The following is a 15601-nucleotide window of genomic DNA, read 5'->3' as shown; positions in this document are numbered from 1 at the left end:
CTTCGTAGCAGATGGTGGGTTAATCCAGTTCACAAAGCGAGTTCTGAAAATGCTTGTATATTTGTGACTATTTACTCAAGTATACCACAGAATGGTAGGTACTGAGTTTATCTGGGTGCATCACTTTGTTTTATTTAAATGTTGAACAAAATAAGCAATCCAGACATTTACTTTAGAGGTAAAGACCCAAGCTTTGGTTCCGAACATGGCCCAGCTGGTTTTGCTTACAGCAGTAATGTGAAGCAACCAAAAACTTGCTTCTGAATAGAGAAAATCCCTTAGGCAGCGTGAAGTCACACTAGCTTTCATCTCTTTGTGCCATGAAGGAAATTTATGGGAAGGGTAGAAGATATAGGCCTTTAATTTATCTTTTTTTTTTTTTCCTGCAAGAGATCTGTTTTATACCTAATAATTACTTTTTACCTAAGAAGCACAATAAATTAGGCAAGAAAAGCTCTGTACTAGAAGTACCATCTTCTGTACTTGAGAGACAGGCCATTTAAAGTTACTCTGAACAGCTCCACTGGCCAGGGCAGGGTGACTGAGGAAGAAGCTTAGTTTTACCATAATCCTATGGTATCATCCAGTCTTTTTAGCTCCACTGACTAGAGACTTCTCCAAATTTAGCATCTCAAATAAGATCCATAATGCATGTTGTAAAAAAAAAAAAAAAAAAAAAGTGTATGTTCCCTTTTGTGTTACACTTTTATCTGAAACTTTGAATTAAACAGTGCGATCTAATAAATTATAAATGAAATATAGGTATGGTGGCATCTATTATATAAGCTCTATCTCCAAACATTATGTAAAAAGGGGTCAGATTTTGCCTTCAGATCTTTTCCTGCCTCCAGATCACCTCAGTGAACACAATGTACAATTCTGCTGGTGGCAAAATGCAACTTATAAATAACACAGAGCAAAGTAATAATGTAAGGATAGAAGGAGGATTATACTGGAAGTTCAAGCAAGCCAGGAAAAAGTATCTTTTCAGATGAGCTTTGCAGTAGAGTGGAAGAATCAGGGAAACAAATCGAGTTGGAAGTTCAAGAATGCCAGGTAAAGCAGCGTGGTCGCTACCAGCAGGGAGAATATTGACACTCAGTTTCCAGATGGGAGGTTGGGTTAAGCCCAGATTAGGGTATGTTATAAGCTGATGGATGCTTCTGGTGACTCGCCACAGCCCCTCCTAACTTAAAGTAGGAATTTTGCAGTCATGAAGCATACTGATGCTGCTAACAAGCTTTTTAATTTCCACTTGCGTGGCAGTCCTTGTTTTTTGCTTAAAGCTGTAGCAGTTCAGCAGTGACCTTACACACCCTGCTAGTTGCTGAGGTATTTTAGATGCTGCAAAATACAGGGTATCTGATTGCAGAATTTTTCTGGAATGCCAGGTAGGCAGAACCAAAGTAGCTTTTGCTGTTTCTGTAATACCAGTGTAGTCATCAAACCTCAAAGGCTGTTTTTTGTCTTCTATGGGAACTTGAGCCGCATCTGGTAATGCATCTTTAGTAATAATGGTGGAGTTTGGTACTGTTAATCAGCAGCCAGCCTTCAAAACTACTGCGGTCAAGGGGTTTTTGTGTAACATCAGTCTGGAAGGCTGAACTTTGAAGAAAGGGCAGAGACCTTTATCAGAAAGTGACTCTCCCTCCTTTTTACCCAGCCCAGTCCTAAGTTGGATAGAGTGATAGTGTCACCTTCTGCTCTCTGGAGTACAGTCTTATACCTTGGCACTACACATAGGAAATACAACTAAGAATCTTACAAATGGATTTATACCGTGCGAAGTGACATTGTGGCCCACTGTTGAATTCCACAGCATTTTCTGTGCCCCTTTGTGCAAAAGGGAAAAAGCAAAAGCCAGAAATTCACTATAAAAATCAAAGAGAGAATGACTCAAAAGAGAAGTTCTTTTGAGCTTTTTAATGAAATTCAGTACGTGCCTGCTGATTTCTAAAGAGATTTGAGAGAGAGAGATTTGAAAGTTTTATCTTATTTGGTGAAATATCTGTATATTTCAAACATGATGTACAAATGTTGTAGGAAACACAAGCTTTGTAGAAATTATGTATACCCTAGGTAAAAGAAGAATATCACAGGAAAAGAATAGGCAAGGTAAGGCTCTGTGTCTGCTACATAAACATTTGTTATTCCCTGTAGTTAGCTTCTGAAATAGGTATCTCTAAGAATTAATGGCTTTACTGGTGTATGTGATCTGGTTATTACCAGAGCAATGCCTGGATCTGAAGGTAATTTCTCAAGAGCTATAGCTAATGTAATGAAAGTTGGGTTGATTTTAAGATGGCAAGATGACCACGTTTCTGCAGTGATAGAAGTAATTCGGTTTAATTCAAGTAGTCATTATTTTTATAGTAATGTGTTTTGTTGTTCAAACAATTGATCTTGCACTTTGTTTAACATTAAGTGGTCTACTAGTGTCCTGTGTCATCTCCCATGGACTAAGAGTCCAAGGTTGGCAGAGACCATCATCTTTACAATGCAGTTGGTGTTTCTCAGGGAGAAAACTACATACAAATAGTTTTGCCAGCTTGCCAAGTTTGGCACAAACTATAAAAACAGCAGCACTTCCCTAGCCCGAAGGAAGACAAAGTAAGCAAACTGTTTGAAATGGTGCACATGGATGACTAAGCGCACACTGTGTGTAATCTGGAAAAGACATACAGTAAGGAAAAAGATGTGTCACATATTTAGTCCTTGCTTTGTGATGTACCCTCTGCAGCATGTGCAAATGCTGACTTAGGAAAGAAATAATAGCAACAGTGCAAATAGCATAAGAAAGAAGAAAGCAACTAGATTATATTCGTGATTTAATAACCACTAAAAGCTTATTGATGTGTGCAGTTACGCTTTGCTTCTAGTGTTGATGTTTCAAGTGCTGATATAATTATTTGCATTAGTATAAACGAAAAGTGCATTCATTAGTTATCAGTCCCATTGAACTTTGTTCCTTTTTGCTGTTATTAACTCTTTAAATAATAGTAATGTCCAGAGGCTCAAGCCAGGAGCAAGAGCCGCCTGCTCTCTAGATGTCAAGGCATGTTGATTTTTGTTGTACCTTCTGTATGTAGATGTAATCTGTCTTGCATCAATAAACTCAAAAGATCAGGGAATAGGTCTGTGCAATCTAACTGCAAGACCCTTTTCAAAGTGTTAGCCCAGTCCCTTGGTGATTTCAAGTCCATAGGATATGAAGCAATCCAGGCAAGTCTCTGGCTTGAGATCTCACCACTAACACTGCAGTAAGCTTCTAATATCTCTTCTGGGGAGTAGAAATTTTTGTGTCCCGTAGTGTCTCCAGAGCCCAGGTCTGATGGTGGAGCAGTGGTTTGAGAATTCAGTAAATTTGGCTCTCTTCTCCTGAAGCCAATATATAAAATATAAGCATATCACAAATACTGTCATCTCACCAATTATATAGAAGAGTTCTCATTCACTTGATTTGGATCATGTGTCTGCAGCTGGGTGATCCAGGAGTGCCTGGGTCTGAAATTAATGATTGGCAGCTTTGCATTCCTGTGGTAGTTTTGGCAAACCTTTGCCAGGAACCCACATAAGTGGTTTTGCTTTATAATTTAACTTTTCAGCATGCAAGAGAGGCTTGTGAGCAAACACATAGAAAATGGATAATATACTGGGTTTCCTGTTTTTATTGAGATTTTTTTCCTTAAAGTAAGTGTGAAAGAAAACAGTGCACTTTCTAAATGCAAGACCCATTCTAGATCACGCTTACTTCTCCTGAGAGTCTCTGCGGTTCCTACACAATTCAGGAAGAGCAAATATATTGCCTTTTAGGCTCCCACTGTGGGCACATCCTACTCAGTGCAAATTGCTGCATGTGGCTAAAGAGCCTGCTTAAGTTTTGCTCTTTATATGACAATTGCAGCTCCCCTGTGGGGGCCATCCTCAATCGATATTTTAGTGGGTCATCAGTTACTCCCTGCTGAATTACTTCCATGCTAAAGTAACCTCTTCTTTGGAAGAATTTGCCCTCCTCATAAGACCTAGGTAATTGTCTAAAATGACTACAGTACTATCATATTGTACTTAGAATAAGATCCCCTGTTACTGTCTTTCTCTTACCATCTGAGGCACTGTAGTGCCTCAGATCAGAAACAACAGAAAGGAAAGCAGAAATAGTGACTGGCTGTGCAGGCAAAGCAGAGTAGGCAGCCTCCATGTATGGTATTCAGGATGGTTTATAACTTCATAAAAGGATTAGTTTCAATTTCTGAGTGTGTACATAAATAACAACTATATTTCTGTTAATATGTGTTGTAGACTAATTGCATATATTTTAGATCTAGAGACAGTTTTTCATCTACAGTGTAATTCTAGAGTAGACCTATGGAATCAATGTTTTTACTAATGTTTAACCTAAATGAAAAGGTTTGGGAATGCAGTGGGCGCAGTTTCACTTAGAACTGGTTGGAAAAGTGAGAAGTTTTACTTGGTGTCAGTGTTTTAATCAACAAACTCTGAGCTCTTTGACAATTGAAAGCTGAGGGACATTGATGTAGCATTAGAATCTGCCACAGAATATTAAATTCATTCAACTGTTATCCTTTTAATTGCAAGTATTTCCATTAATTGCTGTAGAAATTCATCACCCTGCCCTGGCTGAGCTCCAAAAGAAAGTGCGGAAACTAATTAAACATTGAGTTTTAAGGTAAAATAGTAAATTGCTCATTAGACCCCTTGAAATTCTGATTTATTACTAACAGAACAAAGTAATACTTGGTTTTGCAGAAACTGGGTTATAGCATTCCTTCTTAGTCTGACTGAAGTTGCTGTAGCTTAGACATCAATTAATTGGTCTTCATTTTTTTGCAGCAGTACACTTGTTTGGTTTAACCTGGCAACTACAGCCTGTTGAAGGGCAGCTGTATGAAAATGGAGTTAGCAAAGGAAATAAAGGAACAGAATCCATGGATACTACTTACTCGCCAATTGGAGGAAAAGTTTCTGATAAAACAGAAAAAAAAGGTATGTGTGAATGAGGAGACAGATTATGAATATCTAAATATTACTACTGTTCAGATTCTGTATTTGCTAGTTCAAAAGCATTTTGAGTTCAGGTTTTATCTTCTCTAATAGAATTTTAAAATGGGTATGAAAAGCCCATAACCAGCTTGTTTCCTTTAGCAGAACTCTCACTGAAATTAGCAACCGACCCCAGCCATTAGGGAGGTAATGTTCAATAGCAAAATAATCACCCTTCTTTTCTGAGAGGAGAGAGATTAGAGCATTTGGCTTCTGTCTTAAGACAAGGGAAGTCTTTTTGCCTTGTTCCCATTTACGCAGATGGCTTGATGCTGTGCCGGTCATGCTGACCAGAGTCAATCTTAGGCAAAGTGAAACCCTTTGTACTGACAGGTCAAAACATGCAGAAGGGGAGAAATTTTAATGCTTTTAAAGGCATCTAGTTTTTGAAGGCGTAAGCTAAAATACAGCATCCTGTCACATCCTGGCTGAAGCAGTCAGAGTAAATCAGCTCGCGGGAATCTACTGAGGTCTCACAGAATGCCTGAGCCAGTCTGGCAGCTCCGTGCTGCCGGAGGGACAGTTCTGCTCTGGCCCTGTGCTCTCCCTGTGGGGCTCTTGGCATCCCCCTGCCCTCTGCAGGGATTGTCTCATGCACAACCAAGACACGTTAGTTCTCTATGGCAGCAGAAAATGGCTTCATTAAAAAGTCTTCTGCCATGGAAGTGACTGAACCAGCGCTTTTGAAGGGGCAGAGGAGTGCCAGAGCTGACACAGGGAAGGAGTGGACTGTGTAGCCAGGAGTGTGAAACAGAAGAAGGACTGTCTCTGAGATGCACAATTCCTTTTCCTCAAGTCCTCTCAGTTAATGCTGTTACATCACCTACTCCAGTATTAGTTACAAGCTCTAGCCCTTGCTTCCCATTGATCACCACAGTGATGCTTTCTGACTGTGAGAAGCAGGTGGCCCTCCCATTTCTTTTTATGATACTCAGAAAAAGTGGATAAATCAGGTAAGATCAGAGAGAAGTGAATGGGAGTAGAATAAGAGCCCTAGTCTTTCCAGTTGTTAGGAGGAAGGTAAAATTGTACTGAGTGCTCTGCAATGATAGATTTTCAGAGCTTTCAAATTTTACAGCAGAGCAGTGATCTGGTTTTGTGTATGTCAGGTAAGATCTATGCCTGTAAATATGAGACAAGGTGGGATATTGTTGTACCACTGCCTCCAAAAGGAAGGTTACATCTCACATCAGTAGTCTTACAAATCAACATGGCACAACTGGATAGAGATTGTATTAGATAAATGAGCGATAGAAATACATGAAGGAGACAATGATGTTGTTACCCATTATTTTGCCCCTTAGAATGTATTGGTGGTGAATTACAGTAAACGTTTTATATACTTTTGTATTTGTGTCCTGGTGCACCATGGAACATGTCTCAAATAGTTCTCTCAACTGCATTAAATCGTTTTGTCAATAGATTACAGATTTAATAAAAGCTCTTCCAAAGCATTTGGCTTCCAAAGGAGGATGTGCAGGAAAAACATCAAAAATCTTAAAAATTAGATGCCTCAAAACAGGGAAAAGAATGTATGTGTCAATAGAGACTTGATGTTTTAGGTAAAAAGCCAAACCACCTGCCTTGCCTCAGGCAATCCCAATATCTTCATGTAGCTACCCAATTCTCCCGCACTGCTAAAGCGCAGAGGGCTGTGATAGCAGAGGCAATAGCAGAGACAGTTCACTGAGAGCTTATCCAGCAGTTTCAGAGGTCAGTCATGAATATAGATGTACTGCTGTCCCACTTGTCCCCTTTCATCCTTTGGGGGTAACCTGGAACCCAGAGTGTATGCTAACGAGGAATACACACTTGGAAAAACACAATAAAAATCACATGGGCTCAGTACCAGGCATTCGTACATGTGTAGTCTGGCTGTGGCTAATTTTTGCTGGCTTTATTTCTTTCCATCACCTTTAATAAGTATCAGTAATTTTATTCCCAGAGCTTGTAACAAATTCTCCATGTAGATGTGCTGGGAAGGATGATTTGGGAAGAGGCAACTCTTTTCACTACAGAAGGATACCATGGAAAGTTGACAGATTGTAAATTTGAAGCCTCTGATGGGATTTCACAGGGATAAATAACTAGTGTCAGATATTGCGACCTCCCATTTCCCCAACTCAATAGAGCAGCACAGAATGCTTTTCTAGACTTTGAAAGCATATATTTTAACTAATCTTTTAATTAAAATCAAGTTTACAAACCAGCAAGTCAGATTTCTTTAAGAAGTCTCTTTATAACACGCTGACCCACGGCTATGAGTTAACATTTTAATGTGTAGTAATGTGATTAAAAACTCAGACATCCAATTGATGCTGGTATTTACCAGGGGAGTACAAGGAGATTGATTGTTTCAGGATCCGTAATAATCAGCATATGGGTACTTTCTTGTGAAGATAATTGGCATCACGCTGCTCAGAGTTTTACTTTCTTGAAGCCAAGAGAAACCTGTGATTAGGAATTTATCTTCTGTTTTAGACTTCCAAGGAAAGTGTGCTTAGAAAGCATAGGGAAGAATTAATACTAGTTGATGAGCCTCGGACCTGTACAAGGAATTGAATGTAGATACTTAAATGATACTTCATCATAAGAAAGATGTTCTTATGAGAAAAATGTTTTTAGAACAAGAGTTTATTTTGGACTTTTTCAAGAAACTGCAAGGAAGTATATGAGGATAGTCTGTGAATAGTGTAATCTTCAGATGCCTTTTTTGTACAGCCAGATACCAGCTTGGTTCAATAAGACACAGAATCAGAGCTAAATTCTTTTTCTATAAAGATGGCACAGTGGCTTAGTGGATATGAAAATGTGCACTTCAGACATGGCTCTTACAGTAGTCCTTCCATGCCATGTGATTTTCTGAAAAAAAAAAAAAAAAAAAAAAATACTGTTTGAAAGGTAGATATGCTGCAACTGCATATTTTCGGTAGGTGGTAGATAATATATATATTTTCATGTTACCATTGTGAACAGCAGCATGCACTTCTTTCCCGTGTAAAGAGATAAAAGTAAATCTAAGTGCATCTGATTTTTTAAAGCTTATATAAGATTATGGCTAAAACAAAGGAATTTTCAGCCAAATGTGGAAAAATTGAGAGATGTTGTTTTGAGCCTAGCAACACTAACGTGGTATTCCACATAATTCGATAACATCAATTAGTGAAAATACTCCCTGACTAAAGACAGAATGCTTTTTATTTTCAACTAAGAAACAGGCCTCTCACTTCAACAGACTAAGCAGCAGTTACTGCATTTTAAAGGACTTGAACACCGACCAATAATGCCATTAACTTCAAAAATGATACTGTATCCTTGACTTTTTACTTAGTGCTCTACCCTCTTGTAATTGAATCACATTAATTACCGTGTGTCAATATCACCAAAAAGTTCCTTAGTGTTTTACTTAACCCAGGGTAATTGCTTGCAAAGAATCATTAAGATTTAATATCTCTGGAGTACTGGAAATAGGGGAAAAAGTTTTTTAAATTTACATCAGCCAAGTAGGATCTTGTATGGGGTGGGGTGGGAAGGGATCCATTTCTGTTGCCCAACATAGGAAGTTTAATTCTCTTTTCAAAAATCAGCATTAAAGACTTTTTCCATGAAGCTGATTGGATGAAATAGTTTCACCTTGAACATCGTTAAAGCAGCAATTTGGAAATATTTTAACTTATGAAGTAAGAGGTGTATTTTTAGAGTATTAGATTACAAGTTCTGTGCTCTAAAAATAGATGCTTTTAAGTGATGAGATGTTAAAAGTCAGCTCCTAGTTCTTGCTGTAGGTTTGGTGACACAAAGCAGCTGTAAAGCTGGAAGATCCTGTACCCTGAGAATTGCTCCTGCCCTGTAAATTAAATCTCTATTCATTAAGAATGCTAAGTACTTCCTACGCTAGTTAAAGCCTATGGAAGATCCCACTGAGGATCTTTGTTATTAATACGTTCAGGAAAAAGCTGGCCCTAGCTTTGCTAGTGCTGTTTTCATTTCCAGTGGCAATTTATAGAATATCCTGTACATTATGTTGCATTAGATACTTATATGCATTATTGTAAAAGGTGAGGCTCCAGTCACTTCGGTTGCTCCTCTATATCCTTCACTGTGATACTGAAATGAAATGTAAATGAATATGGCTGCTGAATTCAATCATCTTCTCTTGGCTCTTCCTCTAATGCAGCATAGCACCCTGCTTTTTTTCTAGTTGAGAGAAAGCATGGAAATGCAAGTTAGGGTTTTGCAAAACTGACAGTGGAATTAGCTCAGATGTTAGCAGGATGGGGCCTGTGATTTGCAGCGTGTCACAATGCTGATCACAGGACAGGCATTAAAATACACGAAGATGGTAATATAAGTCGGTAATACAAGCCAGCAAAACAAGCCATCTCCAATTTAATTTGGCAAAGTCTTTTTTATGCATTCCATTTCCTTTTCTGTTTCAGCTCTCATATTCATGTGTGAAGTTACATACTGTAGATGTCTGCAAATTTATTGTTAGTCATTATGAAATTATGCCAGTTTTCTCTTTAGCTTGCCTGTCCCTGTCCTCATGCCCCTGATACACTTTCTTGCAGACAGACCAAGCCAAAACAGATGTTCTTTATTTCTGCAGGACTAGGTTATAGCTACCATAATAAAATCATTAGGAATGGTGATTAATAGAAATCTAGGCTTTGGACACGGGCTCCGACCTACCAGGTTTGATGGATTTTCTGTCCTCACTGGGGTCCATTTGTATAGCTTATGCAATGCCCGTTCAGCGGGAGTCTGAAATAAGTGCCAGAGGAAGATCTCCTGCTGCCTTCTCTCTGTGCACTCTCAGTTGAATGGGTTATGTTTGCATAGCTGATAGGTAAAGACTGTGCTTTACACAGCAGCACTTCTACCTTTTCGTATTCATTAAAGCGTTCCAAGATTTCCAGGGCAAAAATGCTCTGTGGTGCCTGTTGTCATAAATATTGCATGCAAGTTTATTTGTATTTTTCAGCTTGTTGAATAAAAAGTACAGTGAAATGCCCTCTGTTTAGGTTTGGTTTTAATATATTCTGATATATCTAAGGCACATTTATGCCTTGTGACCTATTAGCTCACCCACCATGAATACACAACTGATTGTTTTGTTTGTTTCTGGAAACTTAGTGTTTCAGAAGGGACGGGCCATAGACACAGGAGAAGTTGAGATTGGAGCACAAGTTATGCAGACAATCCCCCCTGGCTTATTCTGGCGCTTTCAGATTACTATACATCACCCCATGTACCTGAAATTTAACATTTCACTGGCGAAGGATTCTCTGCTGGGAATTTATGGCAGAAGAAACATTCCACCTACTCACACTCAGGTAATTACAAATAATACTAATCCTATCATGCTTACATTTTCAAACAGCGGTGGATGTGAATGTTCAGAATACACTTTCAAAGTAGGTAGGGGGGACCGGACTGGCTGTGTAACTAAAGGAGAACTTAGAGCAGCTTCTGGTACCTAAAGGGGCCAACAAGAAAGTTGGAGAGGGACTTTTTACAAGGGCATGTAGGGATAAAACAAGAAGGAATGGATTTAAACTGACAGAGGGGAGAATTAGGTTAGGCATTAGGAAGAAACTCCTTGCTGTGAGGGTGGTGAGGCGCTGGCACAGGGTGCCCAGAGAAGCTGTGGCTGCCCCATCCCTGGCAGTGTTCAAGGCCAGATTGGATGGGGCTTGGAGCAACCTGCTCTAGTGGAAGGTGGCCCTGCCCATGGCAGGAGCTTGGAACTGGATGAGCTCAAAGCTCTCTTTTTACTCGTAGCGATTTTGCAGAAGAAAACCTAGCTAAGAAGTAAGAATATGTGATATAGCTGGTCACATTCAAATTTATTTTTTTTTATTAGTTCTAATGTGTTTGTCATATGAAGCTGCCATTTCCATAGATAATAGATTTTTTTAGCTTTTTATAGCATGGTCACACTCCATAAAGTGTAACACATGGAATCACTGAAAGATTGTCATGTTTATAAGGGACTTCTGGAGATCATCTAGTCTAACCTCAGAATGTATTTAGTAGAATTTTGATCTTCAAAATAAGCTCTTTTAGTTGTCATTGACTTTAATTGAAGCTGGGTCTTCAGTTGAGCTGAAGTTGAACTTCACTGAAAATCAGAATGCCTAGAGAAAAACGTAGAGAAATATATACATTTCCTGAACAGGGATTCATAGAAAGGTTTACATCTCTGATGCTTTGAGGTTAACTGGTCTTAAAATTGTCAGCATCAACTTGGTTAGGTATTCAGAGCTTCCAGATATTTATTTGCATTAATAACTTAAATAGAAATAAAAATATATTTAGGGTTTGATATACAATATTGGTATTAAGGGACAAACATTTTAAAATCTGGTATAGAGCAATAGGTTCTTTAATCTGTTCTTGGCATTTGAGATGAATCCCTGCATAACATAGGCACTACAGCCTGGGAATTTTTGCGTTATTCACATTTAAGGGAGTTAGTATTTAGTGCAGCAAGTCTGAATTTACCCTGCCATAGCAAATAGCAAGTTTTCATGCCAGATTTCTGACCTACCATAATGCTTTTTATGTGGAAACTGAAGCTAAATAGACTAGGTTATGCAACAGCTGTCCACATTGGTGAACACTTAGTCAGAGAGGCAATTCCTTGTAAGATTTCAACTGTTTATTCCTGTTCGAATGAGACATGCAGAGTAGATCATAAAAATTTTCTAGGTGGTTAATTTTTGCTCGTTATTATTTCAGTTTGATTTTGTAAAACTGATGGATGGAAAACAGTTAATTAAACAGGAGCCAAAAATCTCAGAGGAGACTCAACAAGCTCCCAGGAATCTGATCTTAACTTCACTGCAAGAGACAGGTTTCATCGAGTATATGGATCAAGGAGCTTGGCATATGGCATTCTACAATGATGGAAAGAAAGTGGAGCAAGTGTTTGTACTAACTACAGCAATTGGTAAGAACAATTTCAATAAAATTGTTTTCTGATTATTACAGTGAAAAACTATATTGGGAAAGAAATTCTGGACCTTGATTTCAGCTTCTTTTAAGTATTCTCTTAAATATGTTTTATTTCAGCTTAATTAACCTCAGTGGAGCAACTTCATGTTTATGCCAGTATTAGACAAAGAGTAACATTTGTGTGTTAAAGATGGATGTTATCAAATTAATTAAGTGTGAAGTTTTCATGTCTGTTAAGATTTTTATACGATAGCTTAAATGTTTGAGTAATATCTGGTGTTATCTTGCTCAAAGTAAAAGAGATTATGTCTGCCCTCAATTTACGTGGGAGCCATAAATCCTACAAAAATTACTCAGGCTTTAAGTTCTTTAGTTCTTAGTTCTTCTCACTGTTTTAGTCAGAAAATCTGAGAGGCAGCTTTTGTGGATTTTGTTGTGATTGTTTGGTGGCTGAATGCTGTTGTTTTGTAGTTATTTGTTTAGTTTGGAACACAGAAGACAAATGTCCTGGTGGCATATCAAATTCCTACTGCCTTTTTAATTCATTGAGGTGGGCAAAAGTTTGCAACTCTTAAGTGGTGTTAGTGAGCAGTGCTCACACTAGGGTTTCTTTGCAATTTAAATTCAGGTAAAGTGTTGTATTTATGGCAGCGTCAGTTTGCTGCAAGACTTTAACCACTATGCCCTTTAGTTAACCTGTTCTACCATATGTTTGGCAAGATGTCTTTACTAGTAATGGACGTGCCATCTGCTCTTTAGAACAATTGGATACTATTTTTACTTGATGGTAAACACCTTGCAGAGCAGGACAGTATGATTCAAATACCAAGATTTTGAAGGACTTGCAGGAAAATACTTTAGAAATTGAGGTAGAATTGTAATGTCTGCATTTGGTGTAAAAGTTCATATTTTCTTCGTTCGGAAAAGTGAATCTTTTACAAGCAAGAAAAAATACCATTATTCAATGCCATATGAGGAAATTATATTCAAGCAATTTATGAAGCATCTTTGCAGATTCACAATGAAGAGCATAAAACCTGGCCAAACTTCAGTCCAAATCAGAATCCAAATACCTGCCCCTTTGTTTATTTCTGCTCTAAGGCAGCAGTGTTTATACAGAAGGGTTTAACCAATATCTCATTATTAAGTGGCTAACCCTCTCCAGAAAAAAACCCAAAAAAACAAAACCTTGAGCCATACTCCTTACACCCTGTACTGGGCTGGAGTCATTTGACATCTCTGGTGACAAAGGAATCAACCTGGACCACAGCTTGAAACACTCAGAATAGAGCAAGAGCTTGGATGCATCTGTGCTGTATGCTACTGTCAGCTGTGTGAAACAGTCATGCCCTCCTCTTGAGCGTCTGTTAGGTTTCAAGTGTCTCAATGTTAGTTTTGTTAGTTACAAAATTGATTTTGCTGACACTTTAGTTAAAGCTCTGATCATACTTTTTCTTGAAGGAGGTAATTTGCATTCAAAATCTGGCATGCCTCTAGTAATTCCATAGGTAGAATAAACGCCAGCCAAACTGGCCATCACACTGGGGGGAAGTAACTTTTGAAACCATTAATTCTTCATTTCAGATCAATGTAGAGATCATTTACCATATAATTCTGGAAAGCTGAGAAGACAGGCAAGTGTACACATAGAGCAAGAGAAGAGTTGATAATGAACAGTAACATGTAAAAATTAATAACATGCAGCATATCTGTGAAAAAACTCTCTTCTGAAAACAAGCTGGTTTTCTGACTTTGAAACAGACATCCATGTACTGTTGTGGATATCCGATGGACAGATACAAGTCAAATACCTGTTCTTTGTTATAAACCAATAGCCTGAAAGGAAAGTTTTTAAATAACAGTAGGAGTTTTCCAGAGGAACCAATCCTTGTCACTCCAAGTGCCCATAAATAAGATCAAAATAAACTTATTTCAGTTACTCGTATTAGCTGTAGGATGTGCTTGTAATCCATCTTTTCACAAGTTACATTTGAGTTTATAAGTATATCGGATTTGATTAGCTTAAATATTCCAATTATATGCCCTTTCTTGAGATTTTTTTTTTCCTCCCAAATCACTTGGCATGGACAGATATTCTTCAAAAGAATCTTGGTTTTCTTTTTCCCCAACAGTTGTTATTTTGTGGGAAGGAGTCATGTTTCCCATCTTCCTATTGCCAGAGGTACTTCCTCACATCTGTTAGTGCCTGTGCCCATCAAACAGTCCCAGTTCCCACTGTTCTGTAGCCCTTTGCCTGTGCTGCACAATGCCTGTGTGAGCTGCAGAGACTCTCACTCCTAGTGCTGGCCTGACAGTGACCTGCTCCACGTGAGAGCAGCTTGGATTTGCTTCATATTCTTTACATAAACCCCATATAAACTACTGGATTCCTGTAGGAAATCCATATGTAAATTAAAAACAGCTAATCCATGTACAGATATGGGCCTGTCCCCAGATGTGTGAGGTTAAGTGGTTTACTATCCAAAGCTGTGTGATAGAACATGGGCAAGTTTGAGATCAGAATTGAAGGTGGGTTTTTTTCCTTCAAATCTAGTTCTTAGTCCTTTATGGCACTGAGTTTCGTCACTGTACAAAAGACTATTTTTTTGTTTTCCATCTGACTGTATAGATGTGGAAATCCTACCCTCCTCCAAGGAATTCAATTCACATAGTTCAAATGAACACCATAGAAGGCAATTTGCTCTATAAACAGGTTTCAAACAAATTACTTCAGCTATAAAAGAAAGTGTTTAAGGTGGACATTTTTCAGCAAATACTCTGGTTCTTGCAGTGCTTTTAATGGTGGTAAATTTTACATGAACACTTACTTTAAAAGCTTTTTGGTGTAATATAAATGATGCACTTGTTATCTCAAAGCTGTCAAGACAAAATCTAATATTTGTAAGATGCTTCAACAGGAATTTTGTTTTATGCTCCCTGTGAATGAAAATGGGCCTTTTACTGCTTCTGCACCTATTTGTATGCTGAGATGTGTCCTGCAGAGTGAGGTGAAGATTCCATTCATTTCAAATTCAGCCAGTTTGTATTTTTCTTTGTGCACAACTTTCTGAATAAACAGAAATCCTGGATGACTGCTCTACTAATTGCAATGGGAATGGAGAATGCATCTCGGGGCACTGTCACTGTTTCCCAGGATTCCTTGGTCCTGATTGTGCAAAAGGTAATCTCGTATTAACTGACCCACAGTGCATGACAGGGATCGTGATTATGGTGTGTGACTACTGGGCTTGCAAAGATTCAAAGTGATTAAAGGAGATTAAATTCCTTTTTCCAGCCAGATGGCAGATACAGTACAAACGCATAGAAAGTTTCTTTATGCCATACTTTGAGCTAAGATGCATCAACCACTTCTCTCTCCCTGACTTTCAGAGTTAATAGATTCCTCCATGCCTCTTTCCATCTGCTCTGTGCTTATAAAATACATTTTTTAATAAGTGTATTAGCTTAGCATAATGTTTTCTGTTATTTAAAAGTGACAAACAGCTTCACTTTGGCAAAAACTGCAGAAGTCAAATGCTTCCATGGTCTTAACTTGTATTAGATGTAGAAAAGAAACCTG

The 15601-nt window shown here is 38.3% G+C and overlaps 1 protein-coding gene across 16 annotated transcripts in view; it reads left to right on the top strand.

Annotated features, from left to right (window-relative positions):
- Positions 1-15601, top strand: part of TENM1 (teneurin transmembrane protein 1) — a 1007752-nt gene that overhangs the window by 867352 nt on the left and 124799 nt on the right. For 12 of the 16 annotated variants that reach the window (XM_030497214.1, XM_030497216.1, XM_030497220.1 and 9 more), the window contains 4 exons: positions 4852-5004; positions 10198-10397; positions 11806-12016; positions 15101-15202. In XM_030497214.1, the coding sequence (XP_030353074.1) occupies positions 4852-5004; positions 10198-10397; positions 11806-12016; positions 15101-15202 (666 nt within the window). The remainder of the gene's footprint in view (positions 1-4851; positions 5005-10197; positions 10398-11805; positions 12017-15100; positions 15203-15601) is intronic. The other 4 variants (XM_030497226.1, XM_030497223.1, XM_032920163.1 and 1 more) reach the window with 1 other exon arrangement.

The sequence above is a fragment of the Strigops habroptila genome, chromosome 9 (assembly GCF_004027225.2).
Source record: "Strigops habroptila isolate Jane chromosome 9, bStrHab1.2.pri, whole genome shotgun sequence".
NCBI lineage: Eukaryota > Metazoa > Chordata > Aves > Psittaciformes > Psittacidae > Strigops > Strigops habroptila.
Note: the sequence above shows the minus strand (reverse complement) of the source record. Positions and strands in the feature narration are given on the sequence as shown.